Raw genomic sequence first — 12,906 nt, forward strand, 5'->3', positions numbered from 1 at the left:
TCCAGGCCACGACGATTGCAAGGGAGAGCAGGGACCCAAGAAAGTCCATGTTGTGAAGGTGGGTGCACTCCCAGACAAAATTGTTTTTCTGGGTCTCCACTACGGAGTCAATCCTGCTGCACCTTCCTCCTGCATCCACTTCTAATAACTCAAGACTCCTTCAGAGCCATGCAGAACAAAGCAGCCTGCCTGTGAGACAGGATCACAACCAGAGTTTCAGTAGTTTCTATTAAAAAACAAAGCTGAAATTTAACTCCAGCATCTGTGGACTTGGACACAAACATGTTAAAAATAAAATTGAGCTGTCTAAAAAAGCTGCTCTGAAAAAGAAATCACTGCAGAAGACGCCAGTCAATCCCCCTTCAGTGCTCCACTTAAAAGGTCTTCCTGACTAGAGGCTTGCTAGTCACTGCTCTCTGAGCACAGACAGCTAATTAACAAGGAGGAACTGCTCCATATGATTAGTAACGAGTATTGATTTTACTGTTATCTTGTTCTCCGATCCAGTCTTTTGCCAGCTTCTTTTCATCTGTTGGGCACTGCTATTTTCCCAGACTGCAAGGTCTCCAGACAGCATAATTTGTTTGTGCACTGCCTAACACAAAGGAACCATTATGCTTCACCAAATCTCAGGTGCTCCTGTAATGAGAGCCCATTACAACATTGCTCTTAAGGTGGTCACAAGTTCTCATGGCATACCATGATGGTACATACACTTTGCTTAAAACTCTCTCAAAACCTTAAATAAATTAAAAGTTTTTAGCTTCTATGAAAAAGAGAATAGAAAAGAAGTTTAAATTCTTTAATCTACTTGTTTTATGGCCTGAAAGATCAATGAAATATAAGGCAAGTATCAACAAGGAGATATTGTTCTCTTTTTATTTCTTCCTCCCTTTTCCTTCATACACTATCTTCTGGTTCATATTTCTCACCTTTACTGTATTTTTATCATGTTCCTCTGTGTCCTTGCAAAGTTTGTTTTTCCTCAGAGAGTCAACACTTAGAGAAGAAAACCTTTTAAGGTGAGAATTAGCTAGAAAATATTTGAAGGGAGACAAAGAAGAAAAAGGCTCTGAACGCTCAATTCTGAATGCATACAATCAGCTTTTCTGAAAGAATATGAAGGGTTGTTAGTAAACAAATATCATTCCTTCTGCTTCCACTGCTTCGTGTTTAGTTACAGGACTGATGTATTTTAAAAACACCTCCTGACACTGAATTTTAAAAGGTAAGTTTATGTTCAAACTCTGAAAATGAATTCCAGAAACACTGCAGTTTTATACTGTACATAAGTATTGATGAAGGCAAAGTTAATGTAATACAGTATAATGAGAACTTAAGTAATTTTCATACTAGGGTACAAGTGCTCTAATGTAATTCCAGTTTATATTGAACTGCAGAGTGATACCTCCTTTGAATGAGACATATGACAGTGATGAAGTTCAAAATCCCTACAGTGATACCCTGAAAATGAGTTTCCACTGTACTCTTGGCTGAGTCAACACTTGGGGCTTTTTAGTATTTTCCAAAAGGCTCTTCCAAATGTACATCTTTCAGCATTTAAAGCACTTCACATGTATAGAAAAGAATCAAACATTTCTGGAAAGAAGGTTCTCCTTTTAGGAGAACCCCAAATAAGGCATATAAACCTGACTGTTTCTAGCACAATGTGTTAAAGATTAATTTGAATTAATTACTTCCCATAATAATGATATTTTTAAAAAGGCACCTTATAAAGTTTTGAAAAGGGAAAGTATTGAACATATTTTTGAAGTTTCTCAAACCCTGGGATTTTTATATTTATGCAAAAATATTTTTCCTTAAACACAGCTAGTAAAACTCTAATACACAATCAAATGTATTAAGCTGCACTGCAATTTTAAAAGAATTTTTATTAATTGCTAATTTCTAATCTGTTTTGAACACACATCTGTGTAGCAGAAGCTAGTAATTATTTCCCTGATACAGCATCTTTTTACACATCACAATGTTGCAATCTGCTATCTTTTGAGAAATGCTGCTGCCATTTTCAAAACACTTCAGTACAAATGCCTCAAAAACCAAAAGCTAAGTCAGGAGAGCCAATGTAAATTCAGGTTTGGAGATGCATTACTTACTCCAACTTTTATATTCTTCTCTGTGTACAAAACTGCCACTTTAGACAAAGGAAGATTACACAAATTACTAAAGAGGACTTTTAGACATAAAAAGACATCAGGAATATAAAGCAGAACAGTGGTTGGTCCCATAGAAGATTGTGGGGACATCTGTCACAGGTCAAACTACCAGCCAAACTTGTCATGACCAGCAGGGAGCTATGAAGAGGAGTATGGTCTGTTTCCATTTGGCTGAACAAACATTTTGGGAATAAACAATGCAGGAAGAATAGCATACAACTCCAAGGTGCATTGAAAATGAAGGCATCTGGAGGAGAGCAAGGATTTCTAGCTCTTTGATTTGATGGTTTTTGGGGTGAGAAAAGGTCTATCTAGTGAGTTCTTCAACTAATGGAGTGGAAATCTACAGAAAGCACACAGTGCTGGTGACATCTGTCCAGTCTGAAACACAGAAGGCCACTCTGCAGTGAGGTTATGCCATATGGTCAGAACCACCTTAGTATTACACATTAGAAATTATAGAAGGCACTTCTAGACTTTTTTTGTGCAGTATTAAGTGTCAGGAAACAGACAAGACCACCATCCTCATATTCATCTAGGAAGACATTGTAAGAATGCTACTGTCTAAAGAATTATTATATTATTAATATATCAGTTTAGTAGAAAATACAGTCACAAACCAATACAGGTCATCAGATTTCAGTGAGACAGAAGTACTTTCATCCTGAAACCATATCAATCCAGTCAGCCTAGATTTAAACAACTATTTGAAATATAAGTTGTTGTTTTGTTTTTTTTTCCCTCAATGCTGCTCTAGAACCTATTCCAGATAATCTGGCTACTGACCCTGCCAGTATGACAGTTCATTAGTTCACCGGTGCCCATGGCCTTGCTCCTACTGGTTGATACTCAAAACAACTCTGAAAACTTGAGAGAGAGGAAAGGTCTCACCTTTCTTACTAGGGGAGTCCAACATGCCCTCAGAAGTGAAGTTAATATTATCTTCATGCCTGATGTTGCCCAGTTTGGTGTCAGGTCTCTTGGCCTTTGAATCAGTGCCAGTACTGTTGGTGTAGTGGCTACTAAAAAGAGAGAAAACCTGAATCTGCAATCTTGCTGTCTATCCTGGTAGTCATGGGAGTGTTTCAGAGAGATTTTTAGCTGAGAAACCAAAGGGACAGATTGCCCCTGGTCACAGCTGCACTACAACTGAGTCCTTCCACTGCACTTTCAAAAGCGTATTTTCAAGAAATAAACATTGTTTTGATGAATTGTTCCAAAAGAAGCAATTTGAACTCTGTCCTCCATCTAAAACTCAAAGGGAAGGAAAAGCAAACAAAACACTTCAGAGACAGTTCTTGAAGAGGAAGTGCATACACTGTGCCTTGGAATGTAATGGTCTCAGACGACAGCTTTTTAATAGCTTTATATGGACTCAAAGTGGCGACTCCCCCTTTTCATACATCCCACCACCAATTTTTTTTTAAATCTAGGGCATATTATGTACTGACAGAACATGAATGGGATCCAGTACTTTCTTAAAGTAAGATCTGCTTTACTAGTATTGTATGCTGTCATATAATGCCTTATATGTATTTATAGAAGTAATCGAGTATACGCTACCCTTTAGTTATTTACGTGACCAGGTCTCAGAAAGGTCCTTTAACAGTACACTACATTCTTCATCTTAGTGTCTCTGCTACTTCTTTCTATGAGCATTTTATATATTCAAACTCTCTCACTTACGCAGTTTTTGGTATTTTCTGTATTTCTTATGGCTGGCAGGAAAATGGTCACTGGGGACACACTAGTGACCACACTAAATTAGGAAATCAGTTGTTCAGCTCTAAGAGTAATGTGACATCCTCTTTCTAAAACAGCATGAAGATTTTCTTTCATGCACATTCTGGACTCTTTTTTTTTTATTCAAAGCATATTTCAAGAAAAGCCTGCCTGAGGAAACTGACTACAGCCATCAATAGAGAAACCGCCACAGAAACTTATTGGAAGGCAATAAAAATTATAGAGCTTTTTAAAGCGCTCTCAAACTTAACAATAAAACCAATTAAAATTGTCTATAACGATTCAATTTGTAACAATTCCATTTCAATCAACTTTGCTTGGTGTGGTTAGGAGTTAAGAGTGAAAATGACACTTTTCTCCACTACCAATACCCATACACTTCTCCCATCTCAAACACTTGGCAGAGGCACAGGGAGAAGCTGACCACTACTATTTGATGTGGTGGTTGTATGATCAGATGAGTTGACAAAAAGCATGCTCCAAAATGGAAAAGTCCTCATACAGAACTCTTTTGACAGATACTGCCCTAGCAACAGAATCAATAGCCTCTAAGCACAACATCCACGACCTTTATTCTTACGCTGTTCATACCACAGTTTCTCAGAAGAAGAGATGCATCTTAAGATGCCTATTGTCAAATGGGCAACTTCAGTGAGATTCAGACGCTAGCAAAAAAGATCAGCAATACAATAAGCATAACTGGAGCATGCTTATGGGAAATTATTCAAACTTTACCTCATATCCCCCAAATCATTCACTTCTTTCCTCACCAGTTTTATTTTCTGAACAGGTTTAAAGGCATAATGCAGCAGCTCTTGAGTAAAAGCAGAAATGTATCACGAATAGAAATGTACTTTTACAGTATACTATTGAGCAAACAAACTCTTTACTCAAACGAGTTAAAAGTTCTAAGTTTCACATGCGTATTGCCACTAAATTCAGTGGTGCTACACAGGGGAAACTGAAAGCAAGCACTCACTAGTACAAAGGTTTACAACCTTCCATTTGATAACTTACCTTGAGGTTGCAATTTCCACTTTGGTTCTTGCCATGGCAGCTGCTCGCTGTGCACCTTCTATTGCTCTATCCACCTTTTCTCTAGTTTTTGTGTTTCGTATTGGTATAAGTTGCTTTCTTATTCCACGGACCAAAATGTTATTTTTGTACTTTCCCTCTTCTTTGGTGCCATCTGGAAACATGGTACATCCATATCCATGCCTCCTGTTATTCAGCCACTCTCCTTCGTATTTCATACCATTTGAACGCTCACTAATACCAAAACCGCTGCGCTTGTCATTCTTCCATTCGCCCATATAGGCTTCTGTAGTGGTAGCATCAACATGGTCTTCCAGAGGGCTATAATCACAGTCACCATCTCCAAAACTAATCGTAGAGTTGGCATCACTAGAACTAATTCTGCTCATAGCAGCATCGCTCCTGACAGAGCTCCGTTTGCTAGATATCGATGACCTAGATTCCGATTTTCTAAGTTTTATACTACCGAGAAGGGATCCTCTTCTGAATAAGCCTCCTTTTTTCTTAATGCCCATGGCTTCTGCATCACTGTGAAAATTGAGCACAAATCCTCCTCTTGTTCCAGCTGGACTGTCTGAAGTGACATCATGCAGAACAGTGCCATTGCTCTGCTCACTTCGAAGTGACGCCAGAGATGTTCGGAGAGGTGAACGGATCACAGTGGCCATGCCATAGGGTACACTCTGACGTACACCATATCCATGTCTCATCCCTCCTGTCCACTGCCCCTGGTAGGTACCTTTTAAAGTAACAAGAAGTTAGGTTTAGGAAGCTGTAGAAGACCTAGCCCTCTCCATCCAAAATGCTACAGGCAACACTACATTGTCAGCTCTGATTTTGGTAAGAAGAGAAGCGCATGACACAGACAAATAAACTATCTTTGCTACTTGTTTTTCTTATAAATTGTTTTTCCACTTAGCAAATCCTTCACTTTCACAGCTGATTTATTTTGGCAACTAAGATACAGTAACTATAACCATAAGCATTTTTTAAATGGATCTGTCCAGGGAGAAAAAAAATCATCTGAGAGAAATTTCTAAAGCAGGACCTCCCTCATAATTTTTTTAAGGTGGACTGATAGGAAGGCGGCCAGCAGAAACAGAGACACATTATATGAAGTCAGCTGAGAAGGGAGAGAAAGGAGAGAGAAGGACACTTACAGCTCTTGTGCCCAGCTGCTCACAGAAAGAGCGAGAAGGAATCATTCTGATACTGTGGGTTTAAGGTGACTACAGATCTCTCCTTGTCCGGAGCTTGCTGACAATGCACTAGATTGTCTTCAGATGGGCTTTTGGATCCACTGTCACAAACCTCTGTTGTAAAATTAAATATTTTTAAATTTTTGTGTGGATTTAAATGGAAGAACAAAACCTTAGGATTCCTTTCTCTTCACAAACTCTTCATGTCAACACTTTCTGATATCCCCAGTACATAAACATGCACTGCATTCTCCATTATGTTGTGACAGATGGATCAAAAGCATGAATTCTTTAGCCCATTTTTTGCCTTTCATTTGTTCTAGAGTACACACACAAAAGGCAAGGCAGTAACTCAGTATTGCACAACATTCTAGCAAATATTTAATCACAATTACTCTTGTAAAAAATTTTAACAGCAAGGTAAGGAGGGAGTATGGTATATGATATGAGAAGTCATGGATGTCCATGAAAAGCTGCACTGGAGCCAAACCCCACCTTTATCAGACTACTACAGCAATTTTTTTTCCTTGTATTCTCAAAAGGGATTTTCATTTTGACACTTGCCAGTGTCTGCTCTCTGAAGACCATTTCTACTAGAGGCTCCAAAGGAAGGTGGCACGAATGCCAGAACAACCAAATAGAAGACAACTTGTTTTCTGATGCAATTTCACTCTAATTCCCATTAAACTAATTAAGCTCCTCAAAATGAAGTTGCTCACCCACCTAGTGCTGTTTTATTGGTTTATTTTAAAGCTACTTTGACTATTTTTACAAACAGATGAATAAGAAATCTTTAGGGTCTTCAAAAACATTTAATCTACTTCAATTGGAATACTGATTAACTATTCAGAGAACTAAACATCAAATGTCAAATTCAGTGACTGATAAAATTTTTGTGAAAATATTTGTGAAGTAACTGCAGTTGATGATGTAGCTCCAAGATTCATTTGCTTTGAGATTCAACCTCTTCCATATATACGTACTGTTTTGGTTGTGTACTTTTGCACCATCTATCAAGTACTGCCTTACTCTTTACCTCTTCTGCTAACTTATATTTCAGTGTTAACACACTAATTTGCCAAGTCTGTTTTCTTTATTATATAGGTATAGGTTCTAAAATGTAACTGTTTTGTGTTGGTAGAAAATTCTACCAAGTAGAAGGTTTTGTTTTAACAGATGGCTGCTGACACAAACAAACAACTTTCTTAGTTTCTTTCTCATTCTCTGTATCCTGGATACCTACTGCTGTACTGGTTGTAAGGGTGCTGAATCTAGGAACATGATTATTTTAAAAAACTCAGCATATGGGGAAGAACAAATAGAAACATGAGCACAAAGCACTGATATGACATGTTCTCTAAATACTGCAAATACGCAGCCACATATTACATTTTTTTATTTTATTAAACAGAAAATTCCCAGAAATACATTAATATTTTATGAGTGTAAATTACTTAATTTTGTCCCTAATTATTTCTGGGATATACTGGAACTAAGAATTTGGCTGCATACACTTACTGCTGCATATTACAACCCCTTAAATGTTCTGCATTAGTTAATTTAATTTTGAAATAATGCTTCTTACAATGTCAGATTTCAAGCACAATCAACTTACTTCATACAGAATTTTTAAGAAGTATAAAACGTCAGCCTTTTTTCTTACTGATATTTTAATTAATAAACGTGTTTAATGGAAAGCTCAAAAACAGTTAATTAATTTAGGACTTGTATTCTTCACTACTGTAGAGAGAAGGGAGTGGTTGCTGCTGCCTGCAAAGGCATTAAAACAAGAACAATTAATGTGCTACTATCCACTAGTCCAATTTTTCTTTCTGTTGGGGAAATAAAATCAATGCCAGCTTCTTCTAAAGATAAAATAGTAAAAAAAAAATGAAGATTTACACTCATTTCATCTGTAAAAAGTATGAGATATTTAGGCTGAATTTTTTGCAGTGTAGCAGGTAATTATTATCACTTTTATCATTAAAAATCCATCAGTGGAAAGGCTTCTGATACTAATGCTAAAAAGCCAACTCCTTTTCCACATTTTAAAGTAAAAGTATTTTAATGACATATTGAGTGTAGTGCCTGGAACGTAGATACAAGAACAGTAATTTGTACAGTAATCTGACTGACTATATCAGACTTTAACTGTATCACCTTATTCAGTAAATTTTAGAAAATTTTAAGTAAGGAAGATAAAGTACTGCAATATAATTAAGTACAGCAATGTACGATATAAGACATGATGAAAAAGCTTTTCCCTTATATGAAGATGAAAACATATGCAGTATTTACCTATCTCTCTAGATAGAGATAAATATGAACAATATATCAACAAACACACCATATTCTGTTTCACCTTTTACCATAGTTGACTGTTCAAAGCAGTTGCTCTAAAAGTAAATTATTAACATTTTAATTAACACTGTAATTACCAACATAATTTAAAATTGTATTTGACCATGAAACAGTAACATTGTTTAGCACTAATTAATTTTTTGCTATCCTTTGTAACAGAAGAAACAATCAGCAACAACTACAGACCATCTATCTGGTGTTTAAGGGTTCTCTTGAAAAGGTGTTCATATTTTGAGCCTGAGAGCTATTAGAAAGTGTATCTTTTTCCTCTTCTTTTTGTTAGCAAGCTGCTTTAACATAAAATTTCATAATCTGTTTCCTTAGTTACAGTGTGGCACCCCTCCTAAAACATCCTTGGTGCATCTTACAGCTGTAAATGTCATTGCCCACGTGCAGCTAAAATTTAAAACTACATTGTGAAAAAAACTGAGGGGCCAAGGACCCATTTAACTACTCCACTTGCTCTTTTCTTTTACTTAAGATATTCTGTGATTTAAAATCTTGTTACATCAAGATTTTGGCATGCTTTTCTGACTCAAATGTTAAATAAGCATAGACCTAGAAAGAAGACCTCTTAAAAATCAATGAATGTACGCGACCTTTGCTCAGGGCGCTTTTGCCCCGATCTCCCTCTGTGGAATGACAACATGCAATTGGTTTTTGCTGTTGTTGGAAGGACCATAAATAACCTATTTAGGTATACTGAAGTTTCAAATTTGGCCACAGTTCCTCCTCTGGCAGGTTTTGCATCATGGCACAGATTAACAAAACCTATGGAGTTTAAAGGAGGCACAAAAATCCAGACTGCTGCAGGGGACAGACTGATGAACCACTTGAAGGCCCACTGCAATCACATGCAATGAATGAAGTATCACGGCTTATAATTCACAGCATTTTCCTCAGAGATTTGACTGAGTGACAATTTTAAGCATCTAAACACAGCATGACATATACTACTTATGTCATGCCAAGCATTGTGTGCAAAAAACTGAGGAACACTGTCAGTGCTTATTTTACATTTCCCTCCTTCAATGATATCTCATAATACCATCAATACAATTTAAAGCAATGTCCTGGAGATATAATAAAAAAATAAAAAAAAAATAAAAAAAAAACCAAACCAAAAACCCTACCAACACACGAAAAAGCTAGAAGCAAAGAGACCTTGAATATAGTGACTTTGAAAATAAATCATCAATTGGCATAGTCTAATGAGTTATTTCTCCACACTGGTATTCTTCAGTATTCATGAAGAGAGAGCTTTCCTCCAACTGTTTTAGATTATGTTAAAGATATATGTGTAAATCTGGTTTCCTTATAAACCCATTTCAGATGTTGTTCTGGTATGCAAATACAGCTATTGTTCCCAGAGCACGAAAACAACATCTGCAAACATCTACGACGTACTGCTCTGCTTCATTCATAAGTACTTTCATTAAAATCAATGGGACTTCACACCCTCTGTTCGTATGAACTGCAACATGCAAAAGACTGGAGTCATGACAACAGATACCAGCTAACAGTGTGAACTGGATCCTTCATGTGTTGTTCCAAGCCTAGATGTTGTGAGAATTTATCTCCAATAACCACTACTATATTAAGATATTTTAAAAAGCTACAAGAAGGCTGACGAAAAAAGAATTAAAACAACTTTATGTTGAGAAAATAATTTCTAGAAGATTTACTGGAATGGCAATTTACTTTTCCAGAAGGAGAGAAAAAAAGAGCCATTGCTTGTAAATGGCCAATAAATAAAATTTGAGAAGTGCAACGTGTGATTGAAGTGAAATTGAAATTCTGATCTCTTTCACACTTTGATTTTGGTGGTGGTGGTGTATTTTTTTTTTTGGTCTGTTTGTTTTGTTTTAATCCACAAACATGGCCACCTTCAAATATCAGAACTTTCCACACCAGGAAACAATTTTTGGACAGCTACAAATATCTCTAAACTAGGGGACTGAAAGGTACAAAACCCACTGCACATTTCATTGTCTGAAGGAACTGAATCTTACCAACTTGCTACATTTTGTATTTCAGAAAAGAAAAACTATGAGCTCAACTGCAAAAATCTCATCTTCTGCTTAATACAAAAATACCCATTCTCCTGAAAGTTTGACCAGAGATTATCTGACAAAATTCCTTGAGGAAACCAGCAAAAGTATCAGTTGAGAGCTGATACATGGGTTAGTCCTCTAGTTGCGTCAAAGGAGCAGTACCTGATTTCAGTAAATTCTGTTACTTGCCTGTAAATTGAACACGCTGCTGAACGCTGAAGAAAGCAGCGTTTCTGTAAAAAAAAAAAAAAATCACAGCAACTCTCTAGTCCTAAAACTGACAGCCGTTTCCTCCTCCTGCTACAAACCTGCTCCCCTGTTCCTAGCTGAAGAGCAACTCCGCCGAAGTTGCAGGTGGCACTTCCACCGGGGCCAATGACATTACAGCAGCAAAGGCTGCATTAAAGGGTTACCGGGCTTATTTATGGTGCAGAAGCGACAGAGATACAAGAACTGTCAGTGGGCACTCAAGTAAGCTCCAGTCTTCAGGGACCTCACTGAACCCTGACTTCTTGACCGCTCCCGACTTCAGCAGATCGCCGCACGCCCACCGCGAGCTCAGCCCTGGCACGTGGGATTTGGGCAGGTCTGCGCGACTGCACTGCACACCTCGTGCTTGGAGCAGCATGCTTGGAACTACTCCGTATTTTGGTAAAGTCCCGAGTTATTATATGAGGGTGGACCCAAGTTTCATCGATTTTACGCAAGCTGCGTCCCCACTCCATTAGCTCCAGCCTCCTGTTTACAAGCCGAGCGCATCGAGCGCACAAAGCCACCCCTGCCTGCGCATCGGCGCGACCCAAGGGCTCTATTTTAACAAGTTCCTGCCGCTCCCGAACGAACGCGGTGCGCAGTGGGAGAGGTGCCGGGGATCGCCCGCCTCGCTCGCTCCCCCGGCCAGGAGCGGCCACCCGGCCATCGCTACCTCGGGCAGGGAGCCCATGAGCCGCCTCGGGGAGGGCAAAGGAAAGCCGTCTGCAGGCGGCCGTAATGCGGATTTCTACCAGCTGGCCGGGAGAAAGCGCTGAGCCCGGACAGCTCAGCGCGCTCGGAGCTCAGCCGGGGCCGGGCAGCTCCCCACAGAGCGGGGCGGGGCGGGCGCCGAGCACCTGTGGCGCTCTGCGACCGCCAGCGGGGCCTCGGAGCGAACGGCGCCGAGAAGGGCGCAGGGCCGCGGGCAGGGAAGGAGAAGCGACCTCGGTGCGAGGGCGGCGATGAGGGCGCGGGGCCGAAGGAGGGGCCCTGCCCGCGGCGCGCCCACGCAGGCGCGCGCCCCCCAGCCCCAGCCCCGCCCGCCCCCCGGCGCCGCCGCGCGCGGGGCGCCCCCGGCCGGCGCCCACCTCCGTCCCCGTAGGTCTCCACGCCGTATCCGTCCTGCAGCCCGTTGCTCCAGGTGCCCTCGTAGCGGGCCGGCGTGCTGAGGCTCTGCCGCACCCCGTAGCGCCCCTTGAAGCCGTGGGACCACTCGCCGCGGTACATCCACCTGCCCTTCGTCTCCACGCCCAGCCCGTGGCGCTTGCCCTGCGCCCAGTAGCCCAAGTAGGTGTTGCCGCTGGGCCAGGTGTAGCCGCCCGCCACCTCGAAGCCGTGGGACCAGGAGCCGGCATACTCGCCCTGCCCCTTGGGCCCGGTGCAAATGCCGTGCCCGTGGGCTTTCCCGTCCTCCCAGCCGCCGCAGTAGGTGCCGCCATCGTCGAAGTCGAACCGGCCGCCCGTCATCCAGGGCAGCGGGGCGAGCGCGGCGCCGCCGCCGCCTCCCGCCCGCCTTCCGCTCCCTTCCCTGCTCCGCCTTGCCTTTGCCTTGCTTTGCCTTCCCGCCCGCCGCCCGACCGACCGCCCGACAGCCCCGGCGCTCCCCGCGACTGCGAGCTCTCCGCCGGCCGGCCGCCCGCGCCCAGCCCAGCCGCAGCCCCGCGGCGGCGAGCGGCGCCCGCCCCCCGCTCCTCCCCGCCCGGCTCTCCGCCCCCGCCCGGGTCCGCCCCCGGTGCGGCCGCGCCGCTGCCGCGGGGCAGGTGCGCGCCCCTGGGGCGGGCGGGGGCTGCGGCCGCTGCGCCCGGGAGGGCTCGTCCCCGGGGAGCAGCCGCCTTTGGCCGTTCCCGCCTGGGGAGGTCTCCGCGTGCCTTCTGCTCCCGGGAAAAGGTGCCCCGCGCTGGTCGGGGGCGTGCGCGGCTCGGGGCGGGGCGAGCCGGGAGCGCGCAAGCCGGGCCGGGGCCCCCGCGATGCCCGGGGTCGGTGGTGGTTCTGTGCCGTGCCCTGCCTCGGTGCTGCCCGCCCCTTGGGATTCCCAGCAGGTTGCTGGTACCTGCAACAAGTAGGCAAAAAGAGAGGGCTTCCGAG

The 12,906-nt window shown here is 42.3% G+C and overlaps 1 protein-coding gene across 7 annotated transcripts in view; it reads right to left on the bottom strand.

Moving 5' to 3' along the window:
• JPH1 (junctophilin 1) overlaps window positions 1-12,372 on the bottom strand; it is an 82,715-nt gene extending 70,343 nt beyond the window's left edge. For 6 of the 7 annotated variants that reach the window (XR_009933050.1, XM_062489729.1, XM_062489712.1 and 3 more), the window contains exons 1-2: window positions 11,910-12,372; window positions 4,938-5,694 (exon numbers count right to left, since the gene is read on the bottom strand). Coding sequence is in view for 6 of the 7 variants with exons in the window: in XM_062489729.1 (XP_062345713.1) it covers window positions 4,938-5,694; window positions 11,910-12,288 (1,136 nt within the window). In the remaining variant the exon portion in view is untranslated. Of the gene's footprint in view, window positions 1-3,068; window positions 3,200-4,937; window positions 5,695-11,909 lie in introns of all 7 variants that reach the window. The other variant, XM_062489739.1, reaches the window with a different exon arrangement.
• Between the last annotated feature and the right edge of the window lie 534 nt (window positions 12,373-12,906).

The sequence above is a fragment of the Cinclus cinclus genome, chromosome 1 (genome assembly GCF_963662255.1).
Source record: "Cinclus cinclus chromosome 1, bCinCin1.1, whole genome shotgun sequence".
Taxonomy (NCBI): Eukaryota; Metazoa; Chordata; class Aves; order Passeriformes; family Cinclidae; genus Cinclus; species Cinclus cinclus.